This window comes from Schistocerca piceifrons, chromosome 11, assembly GCF_021461385.2.
Source record: "Schistocerca piceifrons isolate TAMUIC-IGC-003096 chromosome 11, iqSchPice1.1, whole genome shotgun sequence".
In the NCBI taxonomy this organism is placed as follows: domain Eukaryota; kingdom Metazoa; phylum Arthropoda; class Insecta; order Orthoptera; family Acrididae; genus Schistocerca; species Schistocerca piceifrons.
Genome location: NC_060148.1, coordinates 99,010,965 through 99,026,978, shown reverse-complemented (window position 1 = coordinate 99,026,978; position 16,014 = coordinate 99,010,965). Strand labels below are relative to the sequence as shown.

The 16,014-nt window shown below is 41.8% G+C and overlaps 1 protein-coding gene across 3 annotated transcripts in view; it reads left to right on the top strand.

Annotated features, from left to right (window-relative positions):
• LOC124720416 overlaps nt 1-16,014 on the top strand; it is a 331,791-nt gene that overhangs the window by 152,406 nt on the left and 163,371 nt on the right. For all 3 annotated transcript variants that reach the window (XM_047245766.1, XM_047245767.1, XM_047245765.1), the window contains one exon: nt 15,290-15,327. In XM_047245766.1, coding sequence (XP_047101722.1) covers nt 15,290-15,327 — 38 coding nt within the window. The remainder of the gene's footprint in view (nt 1-15,289; nt 15,328-16,014) is intronic.

Sequence of the window (16,014 nt, the reverse complement as noted above, 5' to 3'; positions counted from 1 at the left end):
GAAGATGTATCACCTCTACTTTTTATTTGCGATCTTTGAATAATTATGCAAAATATTACGTTATTAAGAAACCAGTTAACACATCCAGATATAAATATCAGTGATCACGGACCCTGAAGATCGTGCACCAAACTAACAGTGTTCCTCAGTAGATGGCAATCGTGTGGACTTTGGATCTGGATATCCAGTTGCTGAAGGTCTTTCTGAAGTCTGTCCTGCCATCGCTTCCTCGATCTTCCAATTGGATGGATACCTTCCGGTTTTCCTGTAAGCACAGCTTTGACCCGGTAAGTGTCTGGCCTTCAGCCAGGTTATTCTCTGCACATTAAGCTTCTGTGCAATGTTCAAGTGTTTCTTTCCATCTCCTCAGGTGTTCTCTTCGTGGATTAGTCCAGAGATCTTTTTCCTGATCTTCCATTCTAAATTAATGTGTTCTCACCTTCTTTTGTATTGTGTAAGGCTTCTGTCCCACATAACAACGTTGGTACTGTCACTGCATTTTCCATTCGAAATTAATGTGTTCTCACCTTCTTTTGTATTGCGTAAGGCTTCTGTCCCACATAACAACGTTAGTACTGTCACTGCATTCTGAAGTTAAGTTTGGTTTTAGTTCATACATTTTTGTAATGACATTATCTGCTTCACTCTGAAGTAACCTTGATACATTGACATGCATTGATTAACTTCTTGTTTCAAATTATTATTTCTGTTGAACCGGGAACCAAGATATTTAAATTTTCCATTTTGGTTATGTCTCATATTCCTGCCTGTAATTGGCTGTTATTAGAGCTTCTCTGTCTACTTGTATTATTTCAGTCATCTCTGCATTAATCGACTGATACATTCTTTACTGTGTCCCCTACAGTGCCTGTCATCTCTTCCTCCGTAGCTGCCATGCTGTCTGCATATCCCAATAACTGTGTTCTTCCAGTTACCTTTACTCCTTTCCCTTTCTTTCCATTTCCGGAATTACTTTTGTGAAGCCCAAATTGAAAACCAGTGGTGAAATTATGTCACCTTGTCTCGCAGGAGTTCTGATGCTGAATTCCTCGGACAGCTCCCGTAGGTATTTCACCTTTTTGTCTGCACTGCACCCACCTTCACAAAGTTAATTATCTTCCATAGTATGCCAATCTCTGTCAAGATGATGTGCATATTTAATATGTGTATAAGCTCACCAGGGGGCAAAAAAAAGAAAAAAAAAAAAAAAATAAATCCTGTGTGCCGCACAGATGATAGATGAATTGGTAAGCTTGTACAGATGGTGCAGTGGTTGAGTCGTGCACTCAACTGTGTGTGCACTGTCTCCATGTGAGTGTAAAGAAGTAGTGATCAGTGAGACATTTGTGTTTCAAGCAGTCTCTAGAGGAACAGAAGGTTCCAAATGATTAGAAAAGAGCACAGGTAGTTTAAGTTTTCAAGAAGGGTCGTTGAGCAGATGCGCAAAACTATAGGCCTATATCTCTGACATCGATCTGTTGTAGAATTTTAGAACATGTTTTTTGCTCACGTATCATGTCAATTCTGGAAACCCGGAATCTACTCTGTAGGAATCAACACGGATTCCAGAAAGAGCGATCGTATGAGACCCAACTCGCTTTATTTTTTCATAAGACCCAGAAAATATTAGGTACAGGCTCCCAGGTAGATGCCATTTTCCTCGACTTCTGGAAGGCGTTCGATACAGTTCCGCACTGTCGCCTGATAAACAGAGTAAGAGCCTAAGGAATATCAGACAAGCTGTGTGGATGCATTGAAGAGTTTTTAGCAAACGGAAGGCAGCATGTTGTTATCAACGGAGAGACGTCTACAGACGTTAAAGTAACCTCTGACGTGCCAAAGGGGAGTGTTATGGGACCATTGCTTTTCACAATATATATAAATGACCTAGTAGATAGTGTTGGAAGTCCCATGCGGCTTTTTGTGGATGCGAAATGCAGGAAGATCTGCAGCAGATAGGCACTTGGTGCAGGGAGTGGCAACTGACCCTTAACATAGACAAACGTAACGTATTGCGAAAGAAGGATCCTTTATTGTATGATTATATGATAGCGGAACAAACACTGGTAGCAATTACTTCTGTAAAATATCTGGGAGTATTCGTACGGAAGGATTTGAAGTGGAATGATCATATAAAATTAATTGTCGGTAAGGCGGGTACCAGGTTGAGATTCATTGGGAGAGTCCTTACAAAATGTAGTCCATCAACAAAGGAGGTGGCTTACAAAAAACTCGTTTGACCTATACTCGAGTATTGCTCATCAGTGTGGGATCCGTACCAGGTCGGGTTGACAGAGGAGATAGAGAAGATTCAAAGAAGAGCGGCGCGTTTCGTCACCGGGTTATTTGGTAAGCGTGATAGCATTACGGAGATGTTTGGCAAGCTCGAGTGGCGGACTCTGCAAGAGAAGTGCTCTGCATCACGGTGTAGCTCGCTGTCCAGGTATCGAGAGGTTGCGTTTCTGGATGAGGTATCGAATGTATTGCTTCCCCCTACTTATACCTCCCGAGGAGCTCACGAATGTAAAATTATAGAGATTCAAGTGCGCACGGAGGCTTTCCGGCACTCGTTCTTTCCTGTGAACTGTACGCGACTGGAACAGGAAAGGGAGGTAATGACAGTGGCACGTAAAGTGCCCTCCGCCACACACTGCTGTGTGGCTTGCGGAGTATAAATGTAGGTGTAGATGTAGACATTGTCTGTAAACACGAGAAATGTAAGGTTGTGACAGAATGGCAAAAAGGGGTTATCGTGTTGTCTGTGCCACCGGGGCTGTTTGATGTGTTAGGAAATAGTGACTCGGAAACGTGCCGTCAGAATTGTAGTTGGAAAAAGATCCTGACTGAGAGGGACCAGAGATGTATGGCACAGCTTGTGAATCAGAATTGGTTCCAGGTATGTCTGGAATTGCTGCAGGCAGGAAATGAAGTTCTTTTCCTACCTATTAGTGAGGAGCGCTGTGATGGGAACTGCTCACTTGGAGCCACTGCTCACACACACATATAAAGACGACAGCAGTGTTTGTTGGTCTGCAAAAATATTGGACTAGTTTCGTGAACACTTCAGCACCTTATTACACGTCGGCTGGCCTGCAAAATCGTCTGCATTGAACCTCGTACATAATAAAGCCTTGGGACGTGTTGGGAGAGTGGTGAAACCCCCAGGTATCAGGTTCAGGATAGGAAAGGATTAAACACCAATACGTGAAGGGAGACCCGTCAGATAGCTCGTCATTTTCACCAAATTATCATTTATTTGAGAAAAACATACTTATCAATTAAATTCCAGATTAATGACATCATCAAAACCGTCCGAATTACAGTGACATGGAAAGTGACAAACTACTGAAATTTACCAATAGAAGCAAAAGGAAACGACATTCAATAAACACAAGACATAGGAGTTGTTGAACAGTAAGAATGAACTTTGAAACGTTCAGTAATTTACAAAGTTCACGAGTTAATCCCGCTAAACTCGATAGCCTACGACCCTGGCGGCAGTCGCTCGACCTGGGTATAGCTCCGAGGAACGGGACGACTACTCAACTTTTGCTAGGCGTCACAGACGGTGCGGCAAAGTGCTCCCGCGGCAGTAACTTCGACCTCGGGCATTGGGCAGAATGCTGCCGAGGTAGCAGCTCCAGAAGTCACGGCTGCAAACCCCGAGGTAGACTCACGTGTTTTGCAATCAACTGTGAACGTAAATCACGTGAGGCAGCACCCTCAAACAATAACAGAATGTTGTTGTTGTTGTGGTCTTCAGTCCTGAGACTGGTTTGATGCAGCTCTCCATGCTACTCTATCCTGTGCAAGCTTCTTCATCTCCCAGTACCTACTGCAACCTACATCCTTCTGAATCTGCTTAGTGTATTGATCTCTTGGTCTCCCTCTACGATTTTTACCCTCCACGCTGCCCTCCAATGCTAAATTTGTGATCCCTTGATGCCTCAAAACATGTCCTACCAACCGATCCCTTCTTCTAGTCAAGTTGTGTCACAAACTTCTCTTCTCCCCAATCCTATTCAATACCTCCTCATTAGTTACGTGATCTACCACCTTATCTTCAGCATTCTTCTGTAGCACCACATTTCGAAAGCTTCTATTCTCTTCTTGTCCAAACTGGTTATCGTCCATGTTTCACTTCCATACATGGCTACACTCCATACAAATACTTTCAGAAACGACTTCCTGACACTTAAATCTATACTCGATGTTAACAAATTTCTCTTCTTCGGAAACGCTTTCCTTGCCATTGCCAGTCTACATTTTATATCCTCTCTACTTCGACCATCATCAGTTATTTTACTCCGTAAATAGCAAAACTCTTTTACAGAATATACACTGACAAATGATGAGTCTCGCTTTAGCAAGATAAATACAACTTGTACCTCATATAAAACAAATAGTTAAAGTCAATCTTAAATAAATAAACTCCACACACACACACACACACACACACACACACACACACACACACCTTCACAAGGCGTTTAATCAGATCAGGGGAAGAATGAGGTTTTCACTCTGCAGCAGAGTGTATGCTGATATGAAACTTCCTGGCAGATTAAAACCGTGTGCCGGACCGAAACTGGAACTTGAGACCTCTGCCTTTCGCAGGCAAGTGCTCTACCAACTGAGCTACCCAAGTTTCATATCAGCGCACACTACGCTGCAGAGTGAAAATCTCATTCTGGAAACATCCCCCAGGCTGTGGCTAAGCCATGTCTCCGCAATATTCTTTCTTTCAGGAGTGCTAGTTCTGCAGGGTTCGCAGGAGAGCTTCTGTAAAGTTTGGAAGGTAGGAGACGAGATACTGGCAGAAGTAAAGCTGTGAGGACGAGGCGTGAGTCGTGCTTGGGTAGCTCAGTTGGTAGAGCACTTGCCCGCGAAAGGCAAAGGTCCCGAGTTCGAGTCTCGGTCCGGCACACAGTTTTAATCTGCCAGGAAGTTTCAGATCAGGGGAAACTTGCTAAGATTGACAGAGAGAATTAGAATGGATTTTGTCGTACACAATAAATACATACGCCTCTGTGTGGGTAAGATGATAAGCGAGTACATGTAACTGACAAGGTGCGGGACAAAGAGAACAGTTGCAGTTAACCCCCCCCCCCCCCCCCCACACACACACACACACACACACACACACATATCACATCACTTGAATGAGTATTGCTAAATTGGCTTAAGAAACACTAGTTAAGGTCAGCTTAAGCAGAGCAGAAAATTTCACTTCATAGTAGTCTTCATCATACAGTTGATACTTTATAACACAGTACAATTAATAACCAAAAATCAAACCCTGCACTCAGCATTATTTTACATGAAATGGAATAAAACAGTCAATACACAATCCCACATTACACTTTGAACACATCGTTCTCACAGTAGATTTACAGTCCTTGTGTGCACACCTTTTCTTCTTCTTTCCTTCTGTGTGCTGGACGAGGTGGTCAGTCTCATAAAACCTAATCGAATCTGATATGCGGCTCTCGGAACATGCCCTCGGCGCATATGGTCTCCCGGCTCCTTTTGGTAAAGCTTGGTGTCTTTGCAAGTACACTGTTGCTACTTCTCTCTTGAAATTAAGCTGAGAAATAGTTTGATTTCTTGCTTTGTTTACAAAATGCAACTGTTTTGTATGGCGACATTTGACATGCATGTAAAGAGACACCAGTACCATATCTTGCTTCTTATAGCAATCCGATAGCATGCTAGATTCTGATTCACCTGATCAGTACCTCCCATATATGTATTATATCTGGCTACCAGTTTTGGTCTGGGAATCATTATATTTCGCTTTTTTAGTTACGAGAATCTCTTGACTTGGCCAACTTCTCGTGCACCACATGAAGAAGAGATCATTGTGACAACTGAGTTCTCCAGCCACCGCACATACAATAATCCGTCATTCTTCTCTATTCGGATCTGGGGGCTCAACAAACATATCGTCATTATAAAGAATCTCCAGCACCTCAGCAAGCGAGAAACCTCTTCTAAAACAAAAAAGGGAAAATTCGTCCTTCTACTGAGTACAAGCGCCTAGCGTTGCCATACGGCAACACCGACGTTCAAACAGCCTAAATTAACGTAATTTTTTTAACAGCAAGCAGTAACCTCCAAAGAATATATATTTGAGTATTTAAAGCACAACCATACTAAAAAACCAAATTATATATTGTAAGTTACTGTGTAAAACATACTTACTCGAGCTTGTACTCCATTTTTCTTTGTCATTCAGCAAACGACAACTTCCGACACTGCTTACGCCGCAGAATTTAAATGTATTGTTAAAACTGTTGCAGTGTAGTGATCTTTACAGTCCTGTGGAACGGAATCCAGTTTTGTCAACACTCTCACTTCGTCAATGTCGTGGAATCGACGATTTTAAAAATGTGTTACAAACGTTGCCATATGGCAACGCACGGCGCTAATGGGTTACCCTGGATGTGGTGTACCTGCCCAACTTTGTGGACTCCCTTCCTAACCGAATACAAGCAGTTATCAAGTCCAAGGTAGGAATTAAATGACATTAAATAATGCTTGTAATGATTTATCTAGGGGTGACTAATTTTTTGTCTGACTAGCTTGCTATCACAAGCTTTCGAGAAATCTACAAATATTACCAAAATTCAATGGTTGGATTCCCAGCACTTCTTCCAGATTTGCCTTCTGTTGAAAATGTAGTCTACAGTTGGATCTTCCTGCCGAAAAACCTCATTGGTAATTTCTATGAGTATCTTTAGCCACAGGCTTCAGTTTTTCAAGAATTAAGAATACTAGCACTTTCTGTGTACATGTAGTTAAGAAATTCGTCTGTAGTCACTGCAATTTCCTACCTTGGACTTGATAACTGCTTGTATTCGGTTAGGAAGGGAGTCCACAAAGTTGGGCAGGTACGCCACATCCAGGGTAACCCATTAGCGCCATGCGTTGCCATATGGCAACGTTTGTAACACATTTTTAAAATTGTCGATTCCACGACATTGACGAATTGTGGGATAGTTGTAGAAGACACTTGCTCTTTTGGGCTCTCCTTTCTCCACTTTTCACTTACGAGATTGTATAATTTTATCTGAATTGTTTCATCTCCTATCTCCAACATCTCTGTCATTGTGCTATCTTCTCCTGGTGTCTTATTATTCTTTAAGTTTCTCAATTGATCTTTCAGTTTACTGTTCTTCTTCCTCTACATATCTGCAATTCTTTCTTCCTGGGAGGACACACTTGGGATCTTCAGCATTCAGCAACTCCACCCGTCAGGAATCCTTTCCTTTTCTGTTAGCATATTTCCATCCTTGTCATTAATTTCTTTGAATTTTCCCACCGGTTTTCAGAACATTGCTTATTATTTATAGCGGAGCTCTTCACCCTCTTTCGACCACGCAGTACATCCGGCGACACAGGTTTTCCAATTGTGCCATCTGCTCTGACTCACTCGGTGCCCTTCAAAGACTCTGTATGCTGTACGTCGCCCATTCCTTACTGCAACAGGTCCAAGAAAGCTTTCACTTGGTCTCACTCGATGGAGTCAACGGGATGTTTATGCAAGCTGACGCTGCTGCCGAGGCTGCAGTCCTCGTACCTCGGCCTCCTAGTTCTTCCATTTCCTCCAGTGATCTCTGTGTTGATGTCTGTTGGCAGGTGGTGTCACTTTGGCATCAACACTGGTCTTCCCTTCACGAGAGCAAACTCTGGGGAATTAAACCTGTTCCTGGGGCTCGGCCGAACTCCCGTGTGCCGTCTTGCCGCGAGGAGATCATTTTAGCTATGTTGCATGTTGGGTTCTGTCTTTTTAGTCATCACAATTTGTTAAGTGATGAACCCCCACTACTTTCTGCTCATTGTCCTCAATTTTTGCAGGTTTGCCATTTCCTGATCGAATGCCCTTTTTTTAATCACTTACGCTCAAACTGTCGGGCCCCATTTTACTTTTTATCTTTTGCAGCAGTATGGTGAAGGACATTTAATCTTTAGTTCAGGACCTCCGTTGTCTTTATGGTGTATTTTATGGACCTTTCTCAAAGTCCCTGCTTTTAGCTGTTTTTCGCCCATCGCTTGGGTTTAACATGTATTAGTTTTTAGCTTCTCTTTCATCTTCATGTTCCACGATTCTGACTTGCGTGCATATGACCCTATTTGTTTTTGTGTCCTAAAACAAAACAAAATGAACATCCCATCATCTGAAACATTTTTCTGCTATGTCCTCTCTTATTTTGTTAATCATTGGTCAGAAATTTTCTTTTCTCTGTCCTCAGAATCTTGCTTGCTTCTGTTTTCAAATTCTTGGTTACACTCTAAGACAAAAAAGACAACACACCACAAATAAATTATGTGATTGGGATGGATATCGGTAGATGTTATCTATATGTACAGAAAAACAAGTGATTACAAGTTCAGGAAAGTTAGATGATTTATTCAAGAGAATGAGCCTCACAAGTCAGTAATGCGTTTGTCCATCTTGTAATTGATAGATAGAGTTGTCGGATGTCCTCCCGACGGTTATCGTGCCAAATTCGTTCCAATTGGCGTGTGAGAACATCAGAATCCTGAGGTGGTTGGGGGCTGATGCCCGTAATGCTCCAAACGTTCTCAGTCGAGTTGGGATCCAGTGACTTTACTGGCCAAAGCAGGGCTTGGCAAGCACAAAGACAAGCAGTAGAAACTCTCACTATGCGTGGGCAGGCATTATCTTGCTAAAATGTAAGCCCAGGATGGCTTGCAATGAAGGGCAACAAACCGGGTTGTAGAAAATCATCAACGTACCGCTGTGCCATAAGCAGTCCACGTTGTAGTTGTGCGCACAAAAAAAAGGGGGGGGGAAGTCCACAGATGACAGCCAAAGAGGTCCTGCAAAGAAAAAAAATAGCACCTCAGACCATTGCTCCTAGTTGTCAATCTGACTACGGCCGTCAGTCAGGTTGATGTCCCACCACCGTCTCAGCTGTCTCCGGACACGACTTCAGCCTGGAATGTGAGATCGTCACAATCCTGAGGTGGCTGGCGGGCCTTACCCATAATCTTCCAAATGTTCCCAGTTGCGGTGAGGTCCAGCGAACTTGCTGGCCAAAGCAGGGTTTGGCAAGCACAAAGGCAAGCAGTAGAATCTTTCACTGTACGAGGGCAGGCATTATCGTGCTAAAATGTAAGCCCTGGGTGGCTTACCACGAAGGGTAACTAAATGGGTTGTAGAAAATCGTCAACGTACCGCTGTGCCGTAAGCGTGCCACGGATGACAGGCAAAGAGGTCCTGTTATGAAAATAAATAGCACCCAGTTGTCTGTCCGACGACGGGCGTCAGTCAGGTCGATACCCCACCACTGTCTGGGGCACCTTCAGGCATGACTTTGGCCTGGAATCTCATTGACTGTAGTAGAATTGTCTTCAGTGATGAGTCCCGCTACAAATTGAGGCCCGATGACCGGCGAAGACGTGTCTGGAGACGGCCCGGACAGTGGGGGGACACCGACCTGACTGTTGCCCGCCATACGGCCCACCGACTGGGAATGACAGTCTGGGGTGCCATTTGTTTTCGTAGCAGGATGCCTTTGGTTGTTATCCGTGGCAACCTCACAGCACAGTGGTATGTCGATTGTACGATGTTATCCTACACCCCATTGTATTGCCCTTCATTTCGAGCCATCCTGGGCTAGCATTTCAGGGCGGTAATGCACGCCCGCACAGGACGAGAGTTTCTACTGCTTGTCTTCGTATTTGCCAAACACTACCACGGTCACCAAGATCGCCGTTTGGAGCTTTACGAGCAGATCCCTCCGACGAGCTTAGGATATTTACAACTCGACAATTGGACAGAAATGGACTCGATATCACTCGACATCCGGCAACTGTATCTGTCAGTGCCGAGTCGAATAACTGCTTGCATAAGGGCCAGATGTGGACCGATGTGTTGTTGACTTGCTCAATTTGTGAAGCTCTTTCCAATTTTTCTGACTCTGTAATTATTTGTTTGACTGTACATGTACATCACATTTACCAATTTCCACTCCATTCAGATAATTCCTTTGTTGATTTTTGCCCCCTAGAGCGTATTACTCTATTATTGAATACCGTATCAAAGTACATCCTGAAATTAGCCATAACATACTGGGAAAAAAGGGGAAAAAAGTGGTGCGTGACTTTAAGATATGTACAATCTTGTTTATTCTCGACAACTCATTTTGATGTTCTATTTGTTCATTTACATGCCATTGGACAATGAAGTATCTGGTTCATGTGAATTTGTATTTTACAGTATTGACTTACACATTTATACAACGAAGGTACGAATTGGCAAAAACCTCTCGTGTGCCAGAATAAGTTTTCACTCTGCAATTGAATTCGCACTGATTTGAAACTTTTAGTTAGCACACCATTGCAACTTGAAATTCGTTCAAGGAACAATCCCCCACGCTGTGGGTAAGTCGTGTCTTCAGAATATCCTGCCTTCCAGGAGTGCTAGTTCTCCAAGGTGAGTGAGAGATCTGTATAGTTTAGAACGTATGAGATGAGGTACTGATGGAGGATGATGTGAGGATGGGTCAGAGTTGTGGTCGGATAGCTCAGTCGGTAGGCAAAGGCTCCGGGTTCAAGTCCCAGTACAGCACACAGTTTTAATGTGCCGGGAAGAAGCAGCTGTCATTTACATTAGAAATATGCGAGCATCGTGTACCTCGCTAGTCCAAGGTTTTATATATTGCAATACTCCTTAGCTGCATCAGTTACATTTCCTCTCGTACATAGACACAAATCGTGCACAACAGATAGATTCTTTAAGAAGAATCTACCTGTGCATTCAGTAACTGCTACACGTGTCAACTTTCTTGCAATTAATTTGCCATGTAAAACGCACACATCTGTTAATATGCGTGTGATGTCAGCTAATTGGTATATCTTTTAATCACGGGATTTTTTGTTGAACGTGTCTTTCGTAAATGGATAGCAACATAATCGCAGCTCATTGGTGCTTTTGCTTCCACGATTGTTCTCCACAGCTGGAATGTGTTGTACCATTCCTTTGGTCAGAATGTCAATGTCAGAACAGGAGGCACCGAAATACGTTGCACAGTGCATTATAATCAAGTTTCTCACAACAGGGGGTGTAAAACCATCCAAAATTTCGTAAAGAGTTGTGGCAGAGTTCAGAGACAACATTCTTAACCCTAGGACACCCAAGCCTTTTTTTCTAACTTGGGTGCCTAAGGGGAGGACGGGGGGGGGGGGGGGGGGGGGGGGAGGGGGGGGGGGGGTTCGGCGAGCCCACAGGTATTAAATAAGTTTACTGATGAAAAATTAAAACTTTCAAAATGGTTTACGTATTTTAACTAAGGCATTGGTTTATAAATGTTGTTAATTGTTACAAATATTGGATTGAGTGAATAAAAAATTGATATATTACAATACAAAATACAGATCTGTTCATATACAATAGACTACCGTAAGTCCTCAACTTCAAGGCAAGAGAAGAGACACACTTCACAATTTTTTCTGAATGTGTGTTACACATATGTTTATGGCACTGTCCACAATATTGTTTTGGTTTACTTAGATTGTTGTACTTCTGCTTCTTTGTTTTAGCTTGTCTTACACAAATATGGCACCGGCCTTTCCCTGCAGGAGGCTGATGTGCTTCTGTTGCCACTTCTTTGATTTTCTTTTGTAGAATAGTCTCCATTGATTGAACAATTTGGTTAGATAACCTTCTTGCATTGGCACTTCTTTCTTCTACCTGCAATTTCACTAATTCCATCGCAGCTTGCAGAAGATAAAGTTTCCGTTTGTTGTGTTTCTTTTCATTCCATCTTGGATGTTGTTGGATGAATATGGTGGTTGCATTGATAGCACAAATGTCGATGAGAGAGTAAAATACAGATAGAGGCCGTCTCTTTGTTCCCCTCTTGCAGGTGTACATACACACCATTTGATCAATGGTATCAATTCCACCTTTAGTGGAATTATAATATGCATTTATCTCGGTTTTATTCCTCTCTCCTCCAACAGTGCCTTTATCTTGGTGCATTGTTGACAACGTCAGTAAGTTTTTACTTGGTTTCGTTTTTGCTATGTAGGACACCAAAGTTACTTGAGGCCTACATGTTGATGGGTCTGTGAACAAGAACATTGGTGAATATAGCTCTCGATTTGACGTGTTCTTCATTATGTCTGGAATATGCTTCCTGTTTGACTGCAGAGTTCCTACTGTAGTAACTTTGTAGTCTTGGTATAGCTCTTCCGCCAAATCCATCGATGTGAAGTATCGGTCTGTAGTAATATTTCGACCACTATTTTTCACAGGTGCTACCAGATGTTTGTCGAAGCTGCGAACCCCATTCTTCTTTCGACAAATTCTGAACATTACCTGCATAGGGTTCCATATTCAAGATGTATCTGTCAACTGCATCGGACATCATGCATATAAGGATGCCATACTTGCCCGCTTTATCCTTTATAAATACTTTGAATGGGCAGCGCCCTCTAAACAAGCTGAGCATCTCATCAATGGTGAGGTGGACCCCTGGTTCATACAGTAGTGGAAACCTATCATTCACTTTGTTGAAAACATCACAGATTGCTGTGAACTTGTCTGCTTCTCTTCTTACCTGGCGGGTACTTTTGTCATCAAACCTTATGATTGCAATAAGTTCCTTGATACGTTCTCTTGCCATAATACCCTTGGAAACTGGCCAACCCATTAGGTCTGACCACAGATCGTCTACCCTGACGGAATTGTCCATATTTGCCCCCATAAGTATCATGATTCCTACAAAGGCATACAATTTTTTCTCATTAGTCAAAGTAACAATTCGCCTAACTGATTTTTCATTTGAACATCCATGGTGTCAGGCATAAGAAGTAACTTCAAGGCTTCTCCAGGTGAATGGCAAACACCAGCTGGAGTTACTCCTGCCTGCTCTCTTACTATATTATCAACAGCCCTCCGAGGAATTCTGGGCTGTGTGGTTACGTACCTTCTTCCAGACTTGGCCACAATAACATCCTGATGGTCACTGCTTGAAGCTGCGCTATCTTCGTCTTCTCTAACATCCACATCATTTCCCCTATCTGAATCATACTCCGTAACACCATCCTCATATTCGCTTTCACTCTCCGAGTCAGAATCTTCATCTAAAATTTCATTCAGAACTCTTTTTAAAGACCAGTCACGTATTCTTTTAGTCAGTTCTAAGTCTGGGTATGAACAGTAGGGAACTGCACTAACTCACTGCAAGTTTACTAGATAAATAACAGCTGACTGACATCAACAATCACTTCCTCTGAAAGTAAACCGATTGTTGTGAATATCAAGAATACCAACCAAAACAAGAAACTAACTTGCATTGTTGTAGAGATGAGAAATACAAAATACTACTAAGGGAAATTTTCAATAGCATGGAAGCCTAAGGGGGGGGGAGGGTGTTTGTTGGACCCATAATAAGTGTTTATTTTTTCTTTCAAAGCAGGAATTTTCTATAAAATATATTGACACTAACGTTTCATAATATGGCCAACAAACAATAACTCAAAGGGAATATGTAGTATGGAAGTTACTTGGGCAAAAGCAGGGGACATAAAAAAATTGTGGGTTCAATGAACCCTCCCACCCCTTAGGTGTCCTAGGGTTAAGAAAGTCTCAAGGGTACACCTGGCACAAACCGTTTTTATGAGGAGGAGAAACAGTTCAAAATGCAGCTCACTGACGTTACCCGAGGACCAGCACGACTGAGGAGAATATTTGCTTTGTTAGCCAGCTTATTGAAGACAATTGCAGAATATCATTTGCTGAAATTGCTACTGAGGTTGATATAAGTTACGGTTGTGCTCAGGCAATCATTACCGACAACCTCGGATTTCAGAAAGTGTCTGTAAGGTGGGTATGTCATCTTCTCATCGCAGAGTACAAATTTCATTGTCTCGATGTGTGCAAATGGCTGCTAATGTGCTACCAAACTAAAGGTGAGCATTTTATGCGCTTCATTGTGATCTGTAATGAAACACGGGTGCACCATTACACCCTGGAATCAAAAAACACAATGATGCAAAAGGGTTCTTGTAATGATCCTTTTTTTATTTGTTTTATTTTAAAGGAGTTCTCATTGATTTTCTCTACAATCCTACAATCATTTTACTGTGAACGCTTTATACTGTTGCCAACTTGTGAACCAAACAAAACATGCACATTATCAGAAAAGGCAAGCATTTCCAATCCTGGATGTGGTCGTGCTTCGTCACAAGGCTCGACACAACCCACAGCTGCCCAATCTCAATAAAAAATTCACAACACCACCATACTTACAGTCCAGACATGTCGCCCTGCAATTTTCAGTGGTTTGGACCACTATTTTGACAACAGTGGTGCTGTCAAAGTGTTCGTACACAACTGGCAGCTGTCACAGCCATGTCCATTGTATGAAAACTGGTTCAAGACACTGCCTATCTGCGTGGAAAAATATATCCCATTCTGGAGACTGTATAGAAAAATAAGATCCTGTATATAAATTTTTTGGAAGCTTGAATAAGCTTATGAAAAAAAGTTACAGTTTATATTTGCTTCATCCTCGTACTCTAAGATTTGAACGAAGCTGTCCATTTGCTAACTCTTGAAAATGAAGTAGTAGGCTCCTTGTAAACAATTTCCTGTAGGCAGTAAACTGTCACATACAAAGGATTTTAAGATGGATGTGTTTTGCAGTTAATCCATTCCAGTGAATTGCTCACATCGTGAATATTTTGAAAACCCTATCAACACAACTATTCCATAGATTGTTTTGGCACTAGACTTAAATTATTGCACAGCATGTGCCAACATAACAAAAGCAAAGCATAATTTTCACTTTGGTCCCATCGCATAATGGCGTAATCACAAAGGCCGTTAGCATTTCTGTCTGATTTTTAACTTTTTGAACAGATCTTGTATTATCAGGTACTATTCTGATGTACTATGTACATCTGTGTCCTACGGTTCTCTGAAGAGCATTCTCATTGCTGTGACTTTTTATTTCTTATTGCATTGTTATTAATGTTTGAAAAAAAAATAGTTTTTAGAACAAATCGCATAGCACATGCTGATTCTATTGTGTAATGTTGTTTTGTTCACTTGCTTTAATTCAATTGCTCCATTTAATAAAATTGTATTTTAACCATATTACAGGTCTGCATCCAACATACATACAGCATTTTAGCCAAATTTTGGGATGTCAGACTGTGAAACTGAATAGTTGTACAAATGAAATAGTTATTCATAAGCAGACTTTAGGTGCAAAATCCTTTTTCCACATGTTTAATTCTGTTGTTGCAGATACATCATTCGACAGTTGTCACGTCCGACAGTACAGGGTGAGTTTCGCTGTCAGCTTCTGCGTTTCAGTAAGTTGGAAAATTTCTCTTATGCAGTAGCTAAACCCGCCAGTAACCAGAACAGAAAACTGAACGGTGTGCAGAGCCATTAACTTGTCAACTCCTTCTTTTATTTGAGCAAGGATTTGCCATTTGAGGGGTGCAAGACTCACACCTGCTTCTGTGTGTGGCCAGCCTCGCTTTGCTTTGCTTGTTGCACTGCCTGCGTTCAGATACTGTGCTGATATTGACTAATAATATTGAAGCCTATATTTGTACCTAAATAGCTAAAGAAATTAAGTTTGTGGAGAATATTTCTCAAATGAGGTCCCTAAAGTTGTGCTGTTTCCTTGGAATACAATTTGTAGCAACAGGCAAACTTAATCTATAGAGTGGTAGTGTAACAGTAGCACATGATAATGTGTTAAATTGAGCAACGCCTGTTGTTACTCAAAATGGATAATGGAGATGATTTTTACCATAATTGACTGCACTGTAAAGTGTAATACCATTTGTTTGTGAGGTATTAACTTTCAAACTCTGCAGACATTGATAAGTAAATGTGGGGATCTGTGCGGTTTCACTAATTTTTATTTCCATTGGATTTATTTTAAAACTGTTGTTCCTTGTTTAAAACCAATCTTGAAATAAAAAAATATTAAATTATTTTTTAGTAAAGTCTGTGGT